The sequence below is a fragment of the Sceloporus occidentalis genome, unplaced genomic scaffold, assembly GCF_023333645.1.
Source record: "Sceloporus occidentalis isolate IW3139 unplaced genomic scaffold, rSceOcc1.0.p SCAF_38, whole genome shotgun sequence".
NCBI lineage: Eukaryota > Metazoa > Chordata > Lepidosauria > Squamata > Phrynosomatidae > Sceloporus > Sceloporus occidentalis.
This window is the reverse complement of record NW_028317018.1, coordinates 6,097,677-6,118,213: the sequence shown is the minus strand read 5'-3', so window position 1 is coordinate 6,118,213 and position 20,537 is coordinate 6,097,677. Positions and strand designations below refer to the sequence as shown.

At 41.4% G+C, this 20,537-nt stretch overlaps 1 protein-coding gene across 1 annotated transcript in view; it reads right to left on the bottom strand.

Moving 5' to 3' along the window:
- LOC149290672 (caspase recruitment domain-containing protein 11-like) overlaps positions 1–20,537 on the bottom strand; it is a 116,875-nt gene that overhangs the window by 61,297 nt on the left and 35,041 nt on the right. The window contains exons 6-10 of the mRNA XM_089488459.1: positions 20,044–20,169; positions 18,401–18,598; positions 17,987–18,151; positions 17,149–17,197; positions 10,518–10,591 (exon numbers count right to left, since the gene is read on the bottom strand). Coding sequence (XP_089344585.1) covers positions 10,518–10,591; positions 17,149–17,197; positions 17,987–18,151; positions 18,401–18,598; positions 20,044–20,169 — 612 coding nt within the window. The remainder of the gene's footprint in view (positions 1–10,517; positions 10,592–17,148; positions 17,198–17,986; positions 18,152–18,400; positions 18,599–20,043; positions 20,170–20,537) is intronic.

Genomic DNA, 20,537 nt, shown 5'->3' with positions numbered 1-20,537 from the left:
TGTGCATTCGTTTGTGCATTTTGTGCATTTCATTGTGCGAACATGAAAATGAACATGAAAGGAGCGTTTTTGTTGTTCACCCCGAATACCGAAGAAACGAACATGGCGGTGGCAAAACGTACACGAAGGCGAAGACAAGCAACACAAACAATCTTTGTGTTCGTCTCTGTTAATCTACTAATCTCCTGGGCCCCTTCCCCATCTAGCCTACCTTATCTCTATGGTCGCTCCTACGGACCTTTAACTCATGGAGGACTAGGCAGAGTTTCACTGTCCGGAGTTAAAGGTCTGTACGAGCGACTCTATTGGTCGCCCGGCAGGGAGCTCCTCTGCCATCAACCGATGAAGTGGGGTTAGCATAGACAATATGGAGCTACATAGTACAAAACCTGCAGTCATGAAGTATTTGTCAACTAATGAATCAAATATGGGTAATAACCTTAAATGTCTTTTAGCAAAATGGGCGAGCTGAAAATATTCGGAAGTGATGAACAGTATGATTTGATCGGTATCACTGAAACGTGGTGTGATGATACGCACGACTGGTCAGTTAATTTACAAGGTTACTCGCTTTTTAGAAGGGACAGAGTAAATAGAAAAGGGGGAGGGGTTTGTTTATATGCAAACCCTCAACTAAAGCCCAGTATTAACCCCTTGGTGACAAAGCCCGTACATGTACGGGTTCCAAATTCATTGTTTTCAATGGGTTTAGGGACCGCCCATTGTCCTTAAGGGGTTAAAAAAGCTGTGCATGATGACCATAGTAAAGTGGAGACACTGTGGGTGGAGATTAAGTTGTCAAACCAACTTATTAGCATTCTTTGAAGAAGTTAGTAAAAATATATATCTGGGTGTGGCTGGATGTGATGTATCTGGACTTTGCTAAAGCATTTGACACGGTCCCACATAAAAGGTTACTCTAGAAAATAACAGAAATAGGCTTTAGGGCAAATGTCTGTATTTGGATCGAAAATTGGCTAAAACGTAGAATGCAGAGAGTTGTTGTGAATGGATGTTTCTCAGACTGTATGCAGGTATTAAGTAGAGTGCCACAGGGTTCTGTCCTAGGTCCTCTTTTTTTATTTGTTTATAAATGATCTCCCAAGCTGCATTAAGAGCCATGCCACAGTTTTTGCTGATGACACAAAATTAGGCAGGGTAATTCAAACTAATCTTGATGTTTCTTCTTTGCAGGAAGATTTAGACAGAGTTAAGGACTGGACGTGCAAGTGGAAGATAAGGTTCAACAGAGATAAATGCAAAGTTATGCATTATGGTAAAAATGGAATGGAATATCCTTGGGGATAACTACCAATGAGAAGGACTTAAGAATAATAATGGAGAACAGACTTGACAACAGTACGCAATGCCAGGAAGCAGCTGCAATGGCCAATGAGGTTTTGGCATGCATAAAACGAGGTATTGATTCACGGGAAGAGGATATCATCTTGCCTCTTTACAGGTCAATGGTAAGACCTCACCTTGAATATGCGGTTCAATTATGGGCACCAGTCCTTAAAAAGGACATTATGGAACTGGAAAAAGGGCAAAGGAGGGCTACTGTAATGGATTGGTGAGGTAGGACCCCAGAGGGCGGAGAGTGCCAGGAACCGAGAAGCCGCCTAGAGAATTAGCCGGGTCAAATCAGGAAAGCGAAGGAAGCTGAAAATTGTTTGGAAGTGTACCTAGAAAAATTGATACTGTTTTGAAGGGTGGTGACGTCAAATATTGATTTAATTGAGATTTTTCTGTTCACTCACTTTACATTTTGTTAAATTATAAAAATAAACATGTCCATTTTAGAAAGCATTCTTACTTTACAGCACATAGTAACTTTAGCACGGTACTGTATATATACAGGACAAAACAGGCAATCCCCAGGGACCCAATACACAGTTATGAATGGAACATGATCAGAGGTCTGTCAAGGGCTCATCCAACTGTGATAATTACAATTACATGCTGCTATCAGACAGATAGAACATATAACAACCCCCTACACTACAGGGCCACAAGTATGTGTTGCTTGCTTGTTGAACATCTCATTCCAAAATGAGTTGGCCTCCCCCTCTGCTGCTATAGCAAAGTATTTAATGAGGTTAAAGTCAAGGCTTTGTGCATGTTAAAACCATTCTAACACCATTATTCTGCATCAACCTACACCCTACACTATATGACCAAAAGCATGTGGACACCCCTCATATTTATTGAGTTTAGGTGCTTTAGCCACACCCATTGCTAACAGGTATATAAAACCAAGCACATAGGCATGTCATCTCCATAATTGGCAGTAGAATGGATCGCACAGCTCAGTGACTTTGAACACTGCACTGCCACAAATCAATTTGGGAAATTTCTGTCTTGTTAGGTTTGCCCTGGTCCACTATAAGTGGACCCATCTAAGAGTAAAAACAGCTCAGCCGCAAAGGAGCAGTTCATACTGATAGAGCATGATACTTAGCTTGTAAAAATCTCCTGTTCCAAACGCCCTATAGAAGCAACATCAGCATAAGCAGTGTGCGTTTGGGAGCTTCATTAAATGGGTTTCCATGGGGGAACAGCTGCACATAAGCTGGAGATAACTATGTGCAATGCCAAGCATCATCTGGAGTTGCGTAAAGCACACCGTCACTGGACTCTGGAGGAGTGTTCTCTGGAGTGACAAACAGGATTCCACCCTGTTAGCCTGGACTCTGTATTTATGTATAATTGTCATATGGGTTGTAGCCTCTAGAGGCCACCTGTCAGATGGCAGTACCGTGTATGGTAACGACCTGACCAGCTGCATCTGATCACCTAGGTGCAACCCTCCCTCTTAAATACTTGCTTTCGCCTTGTGGAAGTTGAAGAATTTTGCTGATTCTGGATGTCAGCACAATGATCTTTACCTCATTGCTTATTCTGTTGATAGCAGATAAGATAACACTACAATCACCTGTCTACCTCATTTCTTAGTTTACTTATGTCTTGTTTGTGTCTCGGAAGAATGTGTACATATGGTATGTTTTCGTATGTTTTCTTTGCTCTAAGTGCCTTGTTGCGAAAGAATCAGAGTCCGCCACGACAAAGGACAAGTTGTCCCTTTCTTGACCTTCTGTAAGTAAAGATTGCACATGTCTGGGGGGGGGCTATTTTTTTCTTCACCTCTTTAAACCGTGTGTGTCAGCAAATCAAAGTAAATATACCAACAGATGGCTAGACAATATGCTAATAACTGTTTGCGCTTCTTTGCCTATATATTGTTAGAAAATTAAGGAGGGGGGGAGAAGTCTGCGAACTGGACTCTCCCCTGTGCGCACTTGAATAAAGAAGCTCTTGCTTACTCAACTCATTGAACTGGTGTCGTCAGATTTCTTGCCGACATTCACACTTGGGGGCTCGTCCGGGATCCCAACAGTCTCGGAAGCGGTAACCGAAGGAGCGGACTAAACCTTGATCCACCTAATTCTTGGCCATCAAAAAGAGGTAAGGCACCTTTTGAAATGCCTATAGTTTAATTATTGGGTGGATGAGGGTATGGTCGTCCTCGGTATTCCATCCGGGTGACGGGATCCAGAGTTGAGTAAGTAAGACCTATAAGATCTTGAATTGTTTAATTCGAACTATTGTTTACTACATGGTCAGGGACCATTGTAAAGTACCTAGTTGTGAGAAACTAGTGTAACTATTGTTTACTACATGGTCAGGGACCATTGTAAAGTACCTAGTTGTGAGAGACTAGTGTAACTATTGTTTACTACATGGTCAGGGACCATTGTAAAGTACCTAGTTGTGAGAGACTAGTGTAACTATTGTTTACTACATGGTCAGGGACCATTGTAAAGTACCTAGTTGTGAGAGACTAGTGTAACTATTGTTTACTACATGGTCAGGGACCATTGTAAAGTACCTAGTTGTGAGAGACTAGTGTAGCTATTTAAGTACATAATCACGGGCTATTGTAAAGTACCTAGTGGTGAGAACTAGTGTAAATATTTTGAAGTACATAGTCACGGATTATTGTAGCGGAGGAGATGGGGAGTTTGTTGTCAAAAAATGTGCCTAAGGGGACGCCCTTAGAATATATGATAAGAAAACATGGAAAGGAGGCAGGAAAATATATGTCTCATTGGAAGCAAATATCTGAAGAGGATAATGAAAGCCGTTATGTTTGGCCAGCTGGCGGTAGTTTGAATGTAGAAATACTAGATAATTTGAAAGAATGTTTGAATATGTGTGATGTGAAAAGGAATGAAAGAATGATTTTCTTGAAATGGTATCAAGAAGGGTGGGACAACGTTAAAATACAGAAACAGCAGAAGTTACTAGACCCCACCTGTTCTGCTAATTCCCAATATCCTTGCCGTCCGGCAGGTAACTTTAAGAATCAAAAGGGTGCTCAAACACCTCAACCTGTTGAGACTTCTAGGAAAGCACAGGAGGTGTCTGTAACCCCAGGACCACCTAAGGTCCATAATTTGCTATATCCATCCTTAGATCCATATGATCTATGGACTCAAGAATTATTTGACCCACCCCCATATAATGGACCTCAACCAGCAGACCCTAATATGCCTGGTTCTAATCAACACCCTGCAGGTCCAGAAGCAGAGTTGCCACTTTCTTTGGAGCTTGTCCCATTTGTACCACCAGCTCCTATTTCACCCCTAGACCAAGTAAGGCAACCTGATCCTCCTAAAATATCAAGGTCCAATATTCAGCCCACAGGAACATCATGTAGAACTAGATCCAGAAAGCCCTATTTAGATCTTCCTTCAGATTCTGATGCTAAGGAAAAGACATTTGTGCATGCTATGCCCATGAGAGAGACTGGGGGGGCTAGAGATGAGAGAGGTGTACCTCTATCGGTCCATCATCCATGGACACCAGGGGAATTATTGCTGTTGAAAGATTGATTCCCCAGACCTGAAATTGTTGGTCAGTTTTGTAAAGAATTACGTAGTGTGTCTATTCCTTATGATCCAGGGAAAAAGGATTTTATGCAATTGTTTGATTTGGTTATGACTGACGCATAGAGTAAAACAGTTAATTGAAGCTAATAACAGAATTCCTGATGTAACACCATGAGCAAATGAACTGTTTACTAAGAGATTGAGTACTGAGAGACAGCAGACAATAAATTGTATAATACAAGCTTGTGAGACTGCATGGCTACAGCGACCTGACTGGGGAAAGATTAACTCTACAATGCAAGGAAAGAATGAGTTAGTAAGTGAATTCGCTGACAGAGTAGCGAAAGTTGTAATAGGACACAGTGGTGTGACAGATCCAGAGGTTAATGCAAGACAGTTGATTGTATCTTGTTTTGTAAAAGGGTTGTTACCAGACTTCCATAAGGGTGTCACTAATAATGTTTTAGGATGGGAAGAGAAGCCGCTTTCTGAAATGATAGCAGCTGCTAAACATTTTGAAAAACAAAAGGAAGTGAATAAGGAGCGTCAAGAGAAAGTTAGAGAGAAAGAACAGAGAATGTTGATGGAAAGTCAGAGACAGTTCTATTCACAGAACTCTCCGTCTGATGTAGTGGGAGATAACGGACAATCTTCCTCTAGAAAGGAAACTAGAATGTTATTTGTTTTAATTGTAACAAGCCAGGGCATTTGGATAGAAATTGTAGATCTGCAAGTAACAATTTGCTGATGCTTGCTCTATTGAACCTAATACTGACGATGCTGAATTGGTTTATCCTTTCAGTTAAAAGAGGCTTTGTGGAGTGCCCCTGCTCTTGGGCTCCCTAACTATGATATGCCATTTACTTTGTTTTGTCATGAAACACAGGGTAATGCCACTGGAATACTAACCCAGAGCCACGGAGAGGGACAGAGACTCCTTGCCTACTATAGCACTCCACTTGATTCTGTGGCAGCTGGATTAACCCCTTGTTTGCGGGCTGTGGCAGCGGCTGCTGCCTTACTGGTATCAGCACAGGCCATAGTTCAGGGACAGGAACTGAAAGTGATGGTTCCTCAGGCAGTGAGTGCATTGTTAACCCGTCGATTGACACAATTTACTAATAGTAGGCTGACTAAATACGAGATTGTTTTGCAGGGTACACCCAATGCCACCGTCCACCATTGCACAGTGTCAAATCCTGACACTCTTTTGCCAGAACCAGAGGAGGGACCTCCTCATGATTGTGTGATTTTGATAGAACAATTACAAACTACTTGCGACTGATTGTATGAGAGACCTTTGACTGACCCTGATATCGAATACTTTGTAGATGGTTCCTCATTTATGGATATTGACAGCAGGCGTTGTACTGGGTATGCTGTAGTTACATCAGAAGGAGAAGTGGAAGCTAATGCTCTTCCACCTCACTGTTCAGCCCAGGTGGAAAGACTCCCTGTCCTTGAGGACACTTCCAAAAATTTGCAAATTAATTTTATTGAAATGCCTAAATCTCTACATTATCAATATGTACTAGTGGTGGTGTGTACATATTCCCGCTGGATAGAAGCCTATCCTTGCCAACATGCGGACACTCTAACAGTTGTTGAAAAGTTTCTACAAGAGTTCATTCCTAGGTATGGAATTCCTCAGCATATATACTCTGATCATTTTACTGCTGAAATAGTGCAAGAGATAGCACATAGGCTAGGAATTATGTACCATTTACATTGTACCATTTACATTGTCCCTACCATCCACAAAGCGCAGGAAAAGTAGAACGCGCTAACGGCACCTTAAAGAATAAGATTAGCAAGATATGTGCCGAGACAGGTTTAAAATGGCCAGATGCATTACCTATAGCCTTAATGTCAATAAGAAATGCCCGACACTCAGCTATTAAAATGTTCTCCTCATGAACTCATAATGGGTCGACCCATGATAGCTGCTAATACTCTAGAGTTACTAAGACATGATCATGCTCTAACTGATGACACAATAGAAATGTATTGTAAAAAACTAATAAAATCTCTTGAGCAATTTAAATCCCAGGTTGCTGCTGTGCGCACGAACACCGAGGACGAAAAACCAATTCATCACATCCAACCAGGTGATTACGTGCTGGTAAAGCATTTCCAACGGAAAAAGACTCTTCAGCCCAGGTGGAAAGGTCCATACCAAGTACTACTGATCACTAAAACAGCTGTAAAGGTAGCTAAAATTACACCGTGGATTTATCTTAAATTGTTAAAGTTAACCATTCCATCGGGCACAATAATCCCAGCTGGTTAACCAACATAAGACGAGATTGGCAAGAGCCCCTCGTGAAGATACGAAGAATGAGGTCATCAGGAGATGCAAAAATGTTTGAGTATATTATCGTTACTTGTTTTATACTAAATGTATTTGCTATTTTTTCTTTTTTCCTTTCAGTCCTTTTCAGGTGTTCAGATCAGAACCTACTAAAAATATAGCAGAGAATAAGATACATTCACGAATTAAACGTGATCTGCATGTTTCTCCTTGGGAAAAAGATAATACCTGTAGAAATGTTGAGAAAGGTGTATAATGCTTCTAATGTCTCGGAGCTTTGTTGTGTTTGTGGATATATTCTGCATACTCAGCAGAGCCCTGCATAGGAATACCTTTTACAAGGGAAGATTTACATTGTAGACAATAGTGTATCCATAGAACATGATATGGAAAAGGTGAGCGAACTTCAGGAAAGACTTAGATCTAGGGAGACTACTTGGGATCCTTTTGGTCTGGGCGGACTATTTGGTTCACTTGGAGCAAAGCTGATGTCTGGTATGTTTTTGTTGCTTGTGGCTTTTGCATGTATCTATGTAATTGTTGTTTGTTGCAAAACACTTATTCAAAAATGTCTCGGACCAACAAGAGCAATGCCACAGATACAGGAGGAGAAATATGATGATGACTTCCCACTTGATGAGTTTCCCCTAGAGACTTTGTACAGTGACATGTTGGAAGATCAATATGAGAAGGAGCAAGGCTCATGGAATTGGCCAACTTATAACTCCACTGGACTCTGAAGAAATTGATTCTTACAGTGAGTCCGTAAGAATAAAAAGGGGGGACTGTGGAAGTTGAAGAATTTTGCTGATTCTGGATGTCAGTACAATGATCTTTACCTCATTGCTTATTCTTCTGATAGCAGATAAGATAACACTACAATCACCTGTCTACCTCATTTCTAAGTTTACTTATGTCTTGTTTGTGTCTCGGAAGAATGTGTACATATGGTATGTTTTCGTATGTTTTCTTTGCTCTAAGTGCCTTGTTGCAAAAGAATCAGAGTCCGCCACGACAAAGGACAAGTTGTCCCTTTCTTGACCTTCTGTAAGTAAAGATTTCACATGTCTGGGGTGGGGGGGTATTTTTTTTGACCTCTTTAAACCGTGTGTGTCAGCAAATCAAAGTAAATATACCAACAGATGGCTAGACAATATGCTAATAACTATTTGGGCTTCTTTGCCTATATATTGTTAGAAAATTAAGGAGGGGTAGAGAAGTCTGCGAACTGGACTCTCCCCTGTGCGCACTTGAATAAAGAAGCTCTTGCTTACTCAACTCATTGAACTGGTGTCGTCAGATTTCTTGCCGACATTCACAGCCTCCATTCAGGGCCTTTGCATTTGTCTGGCTTGGTTTCCTGTTAGTCTGCTTGCAGCCACAGAGCCCTTGCCCTTGCCCTTGCCCTTGCATTGTGGTCTGTTTGGGCCCTGATTGTGTCATTTAAGGCACCAGGCTGCCTACCTTAAACCTGAGTAAATGTATTGCTCTGGTGAAAGGAAAATGCCTGCAACCATCAATTTTGCGTCTGTTAAGGACAGAAGACTCAGAAATTCGATTAAGATTGAAGTTCCTGAGAGAGAGAAGGAAGAAAAAGGAACAAAGTATGTTGTAGAGGAGGTGCTAATTAAAAAACTTGGACTGGATCTTAAAGACATCTACTGCCTGCAAGACCAAGTGAAAGGTACATATGTAGTAACACTACTGAACATTGATGCGTGTCATAACAGCTACAAGAGCCTCAGAGGAAAGAAGATGACCCTTGATTGGATGGACCCCGCTTCACGTTGTTGTATAGTGGTGTTCACATGTATAACCCATATGTGTCTGATGAAGCTATCATAGCCTGGTTATATCGTTATTGTAATAAAGTATCTAGCGCACAGAAGGTACAGAATGAGATGGGGATTTGGAACCGTAAGAGGAGGTTCCTTGTGCAGTAGATACTGTTTCTACCCAGGGATGCCATTCCTGTGCAGGATGTGCGGGGGCTATGGGCACACTCAGGCGACCTGCATAGCCGACCCTAGGCCCCTTTGCAGGAACTGTGGAGAATGGGGCCACCTCACCGCTAGCTGTGATAAATCCAAGTTGTGCAATGGATGTGGCAAGCCAGACCATGTGTATAAGGACTGTCACAGTAAGCCCCGGCGCTCCTGGGAAGATATGGCTGCTGGACGGCCTGGGAAATTAAATCCAGGTCCAAGTAAGCTCTCCTCTACAGCTGGCCCGAAGTAGCCTGTAATAGTGATGCTGCCACTGGATGATCCTGCTGTACTGGTTGAAGTGGGATCAGTAAAGCCAAGCAATCACAAGAAGGAACAGGCTGTTTCGGGTCAATGGATCCCTCCCCAGTGGTGGGTCCTGTGGTTCCCAATGTGTTTTTAAATGCCTGTGTAGGTCCTTCTACCAGCCATGAGAGTCACATTCCTGTGGGAGATCCTGAGAGCAGTCCTGACGACAGAGGTGGAAAGCCCAGCAGTTAGATCTCGCCATCAAGTCCGGTACAAGAGTCAACTACAGTTCTTGTGGAGGAGACTATCCAATCCCTAATCTTCATTAACCCTGCACATACGATTGCTCTGATGGAAGCAGATGTGGAGTATCCAGCTGGTCCTATGCCTAAGAGGGGGAGATCTGACAGTGAATGCTGTCTGGCACCCCTTCTGGAGGCTGAAGTGGAGGTCCTGGGAGACAACCCGGAGGAGGAATCCAAAGTAGAGTTTTCAGGGAGCCCTGGTGATGACACAGTCGAATCATCAAAGTGAAAGTCAGAGCAAGGAGCCCTCTGTCCGGAAGCTGGCTCAAAGCAAACAGAGACGAGCAGGTGTAGCTGGGATGGGACTTTCTCTCTCTGATCCTTTGTTCATCGTGGATTACAGCAGTGTATCAGAAGTTTCGGACTCTGAAGTGAGAGGGACGCTGATAAAATACACTAGACCTCACGCTGGATCTCACTGTTGCCTCACTTAATGTGAGGAGTCTGAGGAGCTCTGTCAGAAGGGCTGCTTTGTTTGCATATTTACAGACTCTAAATGTGGACATCATTTTCTTACAGGAGTGTGCAATAAATAATGGACTGTTTTATGGACATTTAAAGAAGGACTGGACCACGGGGCCCTCTTACTGGTCCGGGTCAAATGATAGTAAAGCCGCTGGGATTGGGATCCTTTTTAAAAACAAACATGTGGTTTTAAATTATTTTATTGAAAATCTGGAGGCAGAGGCATTAAGGGGGTTAAAAGGCATATCATAGAGCACTCTGCCTACAGAAATGCCTTACGCCCCCATTTAACAACCCCCACCAAACTTACCGGTGCTTTTGACTCCCTGATGTGTAGTCGGGGCAGTGGGTTGACGTCTACCTGATTTGCGTAGGCAACTTCCACTGCAGCCGGAAGGAGGTGCCGTTAGCAGCGGGGTTTGTCTGTGTCCATTGTGCAGACCTTCCCCGGCTGTCAGACAGGAGAGTCCCCCGCACTGCTGCTGGGAATTCTCTCTTACAGCTGGAGGGTGTATGTGCGATGGACACAGACAACCCCTGCTGCTAACGACACCTCCTTCCGGCTGCAGCGGAAGTTGCCTACGCAAATCACGTAGACGTCAAGCCGCTGCCCCGACTACACACCAGGGAGTCAGAAGCAATGGTCTGTGGAAACTCAATTTATTATTACTAGAGGAAGAATAAATCCAGAATAATTTTAAGGTCTCATATGGGCGATGGCGGCGCCAGAAAGACCCAAGTGAGAATTTTTTGGACTAGTGGGAAACCATCAAGTCCAAGATTAAGAACTTTTTTATTGTTTCTGTCAAGAGGAAGAAAAAAAGAGAGCAAAGAAGTTTTTAAAGAGCTTAAAAAAGTTTGCAAACGGACATTAAGTTGAAAGAGGCTGGTGTAAGCAATACGGACGAACTGATTTTAAATTTAGCGAATGAGATTCAAAAGGTTTTAGATTTTAAAGGTAAACGCATTATCTTTAATGCCCGGGTAAAGCACTTGGAGGAACGGGAGAATTGCATTTGCTTCTTTTTTAAACAAATATCTCAAAAGAGAGAACTACTGTAATTTTAGAAATGGAAGACCAGTCCTCCATTGCGGGCATTTTAAAAGTGTCAAAAGAATTTTACCAAACCCATTTTAATGAGATCATAGATAACAGATACTCTGATTAACAGATACTCTGGGGGCCATAACTAATCCCTTACAAAAAAATTACTGCAGTTTTTCTGAAGTAATACTGCAGTTTTTTGGACATGAAAAAACTGCAATACTGCACTTTTACTGCAGTATTACTGCACATTTACTGCAGTTTTACTGCATTTGTACTTCACTGTACTGCAGTTTTACTGCACATTTACTGCACTTTTTTTTTTATATTGCAAACCTACAGTTTTACTTCAATGTACTGCAGCTTTATTGCATTTGTACTTCCGTACAAAAATAACTGCAGTAAAAGTGCAGTACAGTGAAGTACAAATGCAGTAAAACTGCAGTAAATGTGCAGTAATACTGCAGTAAAAGTGCAGTATTGCAGTTTTTTCATGTCCAAAAAACTGCAGTATTACTTCAGAAAAACTGCAGTAATTTTTTCGTAAGGGATGTTTTAGAATTTGTTGATCAAGTGGGTTTAAGCAGAAAGCTGTCGTTAACCGAATTGTGTGATTATTATTATTATTATTATCTTTTTTTTATATAGCGCCAACAGTTTACGCAGTGCTTAATACAATACATAAATTCAAGGGGTATGACAAGACAAGAATTGAAAGACTAAGACAAACCGATTAGGTGGAGAGAGCCCTGCTTGCAAGCTTACAATCTTGAGGGAATAGGGTGACAAACATAAGGCACAGAGACGGGTGAGAGGTAGTGTGGTGGTTGTATCAATGACAATGAAGTTCTAGCAGCTAAGATGGTGCGGCTTCTCTGAAGAAGTGGGTTTTGAGATGTTTCTTGAATGTTGGGAGGGAGTGTGAAAGCTGAAGGTTCGTTGGGAGTAGATTCCAGAGATAAGGGGCAGCTTGAGTGAAATCTTGTAGACGTGAAGAGGTGATAAGTGAGGAGGAGAGCCTTAGCCCATGGGAAGAATGTAGGGATCGAGTAGGAGAGTATTTGCTTATGAGGGCAGAGATGTATGGAGGAACAGTATTATGGATGGCCTTATATGTCAGTACCAGGATTTTAAATTTGATTCTAAAGGTAATTGGGAGCCAGTGGAGGGTTTCACAGAGTGGGGAAGCAGAAGAGGAGCGACATGCAAGGAAGATAAGCCTAGCAGCGGCATTTAGGACAGACTATTTAAACTTTTTATTAATTGTCTGCTTGAATTGTGTTGAAAATACGAAAAGGCTGTCCATATAAAATCACTTCTAAACTTCACAGCAGAGGACTAAGCATATGATAGATATCAGATTTTTTTTCCAGACGTCTCTATAAAAAGCTTATTTATCCTTGCATGAAGATGTCCACCACTATAAATCTATTTCATCTAGCTGTGTAGACCACTTGGTCCTACAACAAGTATACTGGCCAAAATTAAAAGTGTTTAACCCTATGTGTTAAGGATAACCAGGGTACGTGTCAATTGCTCTCTAGTCACATAAAATTTACCAAATGCACTGAAAAGAAAATAATATGGTTGAAATGCCTATGGCTGCATTTTCTTGCACATACAGGAAATTATCTAGTATTTTAGATAATATGTATGGACACTGTCACAGAAGCCTCCGTGACAATTGGACTCCTGGAGGGGACTGAGTGCCAGCCTCCTTCCTACAAACTATGGGCCCTGGTATGGAGTACCACGTTCCCCAAAGTACAAGTGACTCTAAAGACTATGGAGCTTGGACACCGGTTTGTGGCACTTGCATTTTGGGAGGGGGTTTACATGTGGTGTGTTACTCTCCATCGGGTCAGGACTTACTGGACAGAGCCCTCTATGGCTATTTGCACCTGGATCTGATATCCAGCAGGTTTCAGAAAACAAAAGACTGGAGTTCAACGTGTAAATTTGAATTAATGATATTAATAATACTCCCCAATGTTAGCAGCTGCCGACAACACTCTTCCTTGAAGTGTTTTAAACAAACAGACGATACACCATGGCGCGCATAAACATAAGGGGAAAAGAAAAAACAATAGTGTAATATGTAAACACAAATAATAATTATAATGTGGTGCCTGATCCACTCACAAGCGGGCTGAACAGAGCGAGCTCATCACGGATATCGGTAGAAAATTATTATCTTCTTAAAATCACTAAAAAACAAATGGACCGGCAATAGTGCAGTAAATCCACAATATAGATCTTAAATAAGGCAAAGAATGCACTCACAGTTAAACGTGGCACTACTAAACAAATAGAGTGCACAAACATTTCAGGATGGAATAGTCAGGATCAGCAGGCACCCATTAGACTGCAGACTGGGTCTCAGTCTGCAGTCTAATGGGTGCCTGCAGGATTTATCTTCGTTCTGGACAACATCCACTGCTATATAGACATAGAAGATATTCATACCGGAATACCTGCTGATCCTGACTATTCCATCCTGAAACGTTTGTGCACTCTATTTGTTTAGTAGTGCCACGTTTAACTGTGAGTGCATTCTTTGCCTTACTTAAGATCTATATTGTGCATTTACTGCACTATTGCCGGTCCATTTGTTTTTTAGTGATTTTAAGAAGCTATTAAAATAATTTTCTACCGATATCCGTGATGAGCTCGCTCTGTTCAGCCTGCTTGTGAGTGGATCAGACACCACATTATAATTATTATTTGTGTTTACATATTACACTATTGTTTTTTATTCTTTTCCCCTTATGTTTATACGCGCCATCCAGCAGGTTTCAGCCAGAAGTCGGGAACACGGGAAACGCCCCTGTTTATCATCCTCCCCACAGACTACAATAGAGACCACCTACTGGGCTGAGGTGGGCTGAGTGAAAATACTGAGCCGTGTGCAAAGCAGGACATGATGGAGAACTTTGTGTGGCTTTCTATGTCTATTGTATGTAAATTACCCCTTGTACTGTTTAACCCCTCAATGACAAATGACATGTACAGGCTTGCGGTGCAATGCAATAACGACAAAGCCTGTTAAACAGCTGCGTTTTCGCTGTGATCGGCGGCATTGCAGCATCCACGGAAGCCTCACAAACAAGGCTGACCGTGGATCCGGGGAGGAAAGCCCTCCCCACAAAAAAAATGGCCGGCTAAAACAGCTTAGGAAGCAATCGGCAATTGCTTATCGAGGTATGTAGTAACACAACCCCCCTACCCCGATCGCCTTGTGATTGCTCTGAAGAGAAACCACAAATGCCATCAAGTAAATGACGTTGCCACCACTCACAAGATGGCGTCACCAATCCAGACCCTCTTGAGAACTCTCGAGCTCCTCCTGCAGGTTAAATGCGGGTACTGCATTCAACCATGCAAGGTCAATGGAGCCCAGCTCACTAATCAGTGTGATTAGTAAAACAAACAAAAAAAATTAAAATTAAAAATAATAATATGGTAACATATAAAAATTATTCCCCGCTGTCACAAAAAAAGTGCATATATATATATATATATATATATATATATATATATACCGTATTGGCTCGCCGCACCCGAATATAGGCCGCACCCTAAAAGTTTGGTGCTTTTTTTAAAGAAAAAGTTTTGTAATAGATATGCTGCCACTCTGTCCCCCCCACCCCCGAGATATGCTGCCATTCTGTCCCACCCCCGAGATTTGCTGCCACTCTGTCCACCCCCCCGGGATATGCTGCCACTCTGTCCTCCCCCCCGACTTACCAGAACAGACTCCCGGGTGTCTTGCGGGGCCGGAGGGGGACATCTACGCAATACAACTCCCAGTGCCGGCACTCAGCGGAAGTGCCGGCACCGGAAGTTGTATATGCGTATTGCGTAGATGTCCCCCGCCGGCCCCGCAAGACACCCCGGAGTCTGCTCTGGTAAGTCTTGGGGGCAGAGGTAAAACGCATCGTGCAGACGTTCACTGGCTGCGGCGATGCGCGTAAACAACCTTCGCTGCCGGCACGTCTGCACAATGTGCTTTAACAATCTCCCTTGCAGGGACTCCCCTCGTGGGAATTCCCGGCAAGGGAGATTGTTAAAGCACATCGTGCAGACGTGCCGGCAGCGGAGGCTGTTTACGCGCGCATCGCTGCAACTGGTGAACGTCCGCACGATGCGCTTAGACAATCTCCCATGCCAGGACTCCCCCTGTGGAATGTGCCGGCCGGGGATGGCTGTCTGAGCGTATCAGAGAGTAGGATACGGGTCCCCTGCACCCCTGCGTGGGATCTGTATCCTAACCCTGCTGCCTGCCCGGCGCCCGGAACGGCATGTCCCGGACGTCGGGCCCTAGACCCCGAATATAGGCCGCACCCCCACTTTAAAGACTTAAAGTGGGGGGGGGAGTGCGGCCTATATTCGCGCCAATATGGTATATATATATACATATATATATATATACATATATAAAGTTTTTTATGAGCAAGTCCTACAATTAGCACTATAGCTTTGAAAAATTCCTGCATGGAAAGAGTTAAAATATTGGCATTATAAATGCCCATAGGGTGCCTAGTTTTAAAAAAATTTATCTTCAAAGATGTCCCAAATATGGGACGTGGGCACAGACTGACCATATGTCTAAATGGCAAAAAATACACACCTCACAAAGGTGGCCTTTTACCTCCCAAATAACCCAACAAACCCCTGCATGTGGGGTATCACTGCGCTATGTTGCTGAACACATATTGGGATGTTGTTTGACAGGGACATATACCGGGGGTGGTAAATTCATACCTGAAGTACAACATGTGTGAAAAAAATACAAAAAAGATTTACTACCATAAAATTTAATAAAGGCTGGTGGTAGAATTAGTGCATGGAAAGGGTTAAAATACCAGCATCTGAAATACCTTGGGGTGTCTAGTTTTCAAAAATTTATGGTTTGATGGGGTAAATTGCAATGGCCGGCTTCAAATATACCTGACATAGCACATGGGGCAGAATGGCCAGAATGAGGGCAAAATGGTTTTGAAATAGCAGAACGTTACTGGTACTTATTGCCCCATAACATGCAGAAAAAAGGCAAAAAAACATTAAAACATTGGGTATTTCATAACTCAGGACAAATAGTAGACTCTATTTGAGAAAAAGTCATTTTTTAACAAAAAAATCACCATATTTTATCAAATTTTTAATAGTAAATTAGATGATATGATAAAAATAATGGTATCTAAAGAAAACCCGGTTTGTCCTGAAAAAAAACTATATATGTCATGTGTGTGGGTGCACAAAATGAGAAAGAAGACAATTACAGCTAAACAGCCTCTGTTAAAAGAGCCTCTGTCCCAAAATGTACTATGAGTAAGAAACAGTCTTGTCATTAAGGGGTTAAATTAAGGGGGTTAAATACTATTTCCAGATAAACAGAGTCCTGTTTTCACCTCAACATGAGTTCTGTCTGATGCTTGGGGTGGGCTGCTATGATCCTTCATTGTGCTTTTTAGGACAATACCCATACTGCCAGCGCAGCATCCCCCCATCTCTCTACAACTCTGGTTCTGTCTGGCCCTGAAGGGGTTAATCGCTAGTATCCCAGCAGGAGGAAGCAATTGGGGTGCAGGGTGTCCCGTCATAGACACCTTTGTGATAATATCATGGATTGTTTCTCCAATCTACAAATTTGAGATGTCTCCACATGGGAATCACCCCACATCATTAGATAATAAGTTCTGTTCATTTTTAGCTGCAAATGAATTAGACCACAGTATTTATGATAACCTTAAGGCACCTCTATAACTATTTAATCATATTATCCATCTAGAAATACTTGGCTAAGTATCCTGCATACGTGCAAATCATTGCATAGCCCTTTCTATATTTTAACACATTTTATTTTGCTTATTTAATAAAATAAATAACAGCTCACCTTGAAAGTCAATAGTCCTATCAGAAACTGGAGATTTTGCTCTTAAAATCTGAAAAAGAAAGAAAAATCAATAATATAAAAACCCAAACATATCAGACAATATTGGTCAATGACCCTGACTGCTATATTGCAATGATATTTTCACTTTAGACATATATTCCTATATATACTAAGTGTGCAAATTGTCATGCCAGAAAGTTTTTCATTTCAGCACAATTCAAATGTACGTTGACTTAATTAATTTTTATTTAAATGATCCATTAAAAAGTAAAATCAGACAGGGTCACAAATTGCCACAGAATATATCTAACGGTGCCTGCCATGTTTTTTTTTAATAATAAAAGTTATGTTTTTGTGGACCATGAGCTTTCTCTAGGGGATGATTACGTGCATGGGTGTAGGAAGTAGAGGGGGTGATCTAAACTAGTCACACACAGATTTTGTAGAGAGACAACCAATAGCCACTCTAACAATAACAACTGCCACTATTAGGGGGACAGAGCATTTTTATACTCCTGCAGAATTGTATGGTTTCTACACTGACTGAATGCAAGTTTGAATTAAATAGATAGAGGCAGCATTTTTAATACAGATTAATACAGATACGAATTGATATAGGTATTGAATTTTGGATTATAGTTTGGGAATTAATAAAGTTTTGTCTCTCAATATCTCCTTTTTTCACTCTTTCAGGGTTTTTTCCCCACAAAAGACTATTAATATGTATCTTAGTTGTTTAAAAGATGATTTGTAGATCAGATCAATGATACATTTTCATGGTAGATAAAATATGACCCTAATTGCAAAAAGCATATTTTAATGTTAAGTAAGAAAATACTTGTGGAATGCCCTTTAGGTTCATCCTTCTCTTTTTATGTGATGGATCTGGAAGAAAAAAGTTATTATCAGATGGCGATTCTTCTGAATCTGAGGAGTCTTCAGCTTCTTGGCAACTGATGATTGAGCCAGGGGATTTTGTGTTGTGCTGATTCCTTGGTAAAGTCTATAAATTAAATAAACAATAGAGCATTTAAACAGATGACTTATGAACCAATCTAGCCATAAATGCATCAGATTTTGAAAAATACAATAAATGTGATTATACCAAATTAATTTTAATAAATAAAATCTAATTAAACCTAATTAATCCCCCTAACACCCAGAAAATGAATGTCATTAAATGCAAATGTAATTTTAAGTGTGTGCTTTACTTGACATAAGATTTCTATAAATACAATGTGTATAAGTGTACCTGGTCAAGGAAAATACCATCTTTAGACAATCTTCTTAGCTTGCAGTCCAAGTTCACAATTCGGGCTTCTTTTCTGACCATCTCAATTCTAAGCTCATCATTCTTCTCCTCTAGTTCTCGTATTTGCTTCCGATACTTATCTTTGTCTATTAGACATTGTGAGTATTGTGTCTGAGCTTCATCACGGGACCGATATGCCTGAGAGGGTTAAAAAGAAACTTACAGTAGACATCACTTAACATTTATTCTAGATATAGAAACTACATATTTAATGATAACCTCTTCATGAGGTAAAACCAAAGGCAATGCAACAGATGGGCAAGAGGGATGAGGTTATCAGCTAAATACAGGAATAATTTTAGATCTCTTCTACTGTATATTATCTCAATATCTTAGGAATTTGGAATAGGTCTCTGATATTTTTATGTTTATATCCGACTCTGTCATCCAAAATATACGGATGCAAAATGGCCGCTTTATATCTTGTGCTAGTGGAGTTTTTCATATTCCTTAAGAGAGGTTTATCAATCAAGCATCATCTTTTGTTTCTCATTCTACGAATATTACTCTTACACGTCTTCATTGCTTTACTAAGTCTTATTCACTCCTCCCTACCCCTTCACCTCCAAAATGTCTAAGCCAAAATTTGCCCCACAAAGTGATTATTCTCCCCTCTATCTTGCTGGTTAGCAATGTAGATTATAGTTTTCACCTTGGGTATTTAGTACTGTTGTGAGCATGCATACAACCAGTGTGAGTAAAATTTTATATTTTGGCACCAGGGTGTCAGGAAAATGAGGATTAGAAACAATGACCCTCAGCATGGGATATCTTTAACTTGCACATGTCACCACCAAGAAGCTTTCTGGCCATTTATATCCTGGAGCTGCTATTAACTTCCTCCACTGATGCATTGATCCTGACATGATTTCTAGTCTCGGTGACAGTTTAATGACTGGTTTTTGGTCATTTGCGTGGACTCTGTTTTTGTGTTTTGCCTGCTCACCTATGTACTTTGTGTTGGCCTGACAATCTATAGATATTGATTTGGCTTGGACCTTAACTCTGATTCTGTTTTTGCTCGTTGGTATGCTGTTTTGGTCAACTGTTTAATGGTATTTTCATCTTGGACTAGCCGTGGACTGGCCCTTTGCTCTATTCTTGTGTACCATGCTCTGGTACCCTCCAGTTTGTACATTTCACAAGTCTGACCCTGACTGTGTCTTACAGCTGTTCTCTCAGTCTCCTGCCATATCCCAGTCCATCTCATTGTCTCCTGCTTCCTGACAGTCCCTGTCTGAGTCTCCCGTGTGCTCCTGGCCTTGCTTAAGAAAGAGGACAATGGCTGCAGCAGCCACCCGAGCCATTCACAGACTACTGTATCTACTGTAGCTACCTGCCCCACCCAGGATACTGAATAAACACCTGTGTTTGCACAGAGACTCCCATCTGATCCAGTACCCACAGTCATGACACTGAAGAGCTCTACCAGATGCCTCTGTGTGCAGTTAATTTTAGGAGTGCACTAGAAGTATGATTGACCCAGACTTAGCACCAAAAGCAGAGGCTTGAGCCCATTAATGTCAAGAGCACAACATTCATTCACATCTTCTTCAGGCCATATTTAAAAATGAATATGGTACCTGGTCTCTTTCCTTTTCTACTTCTTCCAGCTGTATCATAACTGTGTTCATTCGATGTTTGTACATTTCACAATCCTTTATAAGTGTAGAACACTTTAGCTCCAAGTCTTCTTTCTCCTCCAAATACTAGACAAGTAAAAAAAAAAAAGCAAAATGTCATCACACCCGAGTAAATATACATAATGCAGTGGGAGATGTCTCTATATAAGGTACAGTTACGTAGCAAGTTGCATTTTTCCTTTCACCACACCACTGATGGCTAGGGTTGCCTCCTTTCTTGCCAAAAAATACCAGCCATGCTAATTTGCATAATTAATTATATATGCGTGACATCACAGGAAGTGATATAAGAGATATACATATGCAGAGGAAATTTTCCTAAATCACACAAACAAAAACTTTCAAAGACTCTGTTTTGCCGCTGGTGTCTCTTTGACTCGCTGCTGGTGTGCGGTCTGTCCTGTTGGGACCTTTTTTTTTTTTTTTTTTTTCCC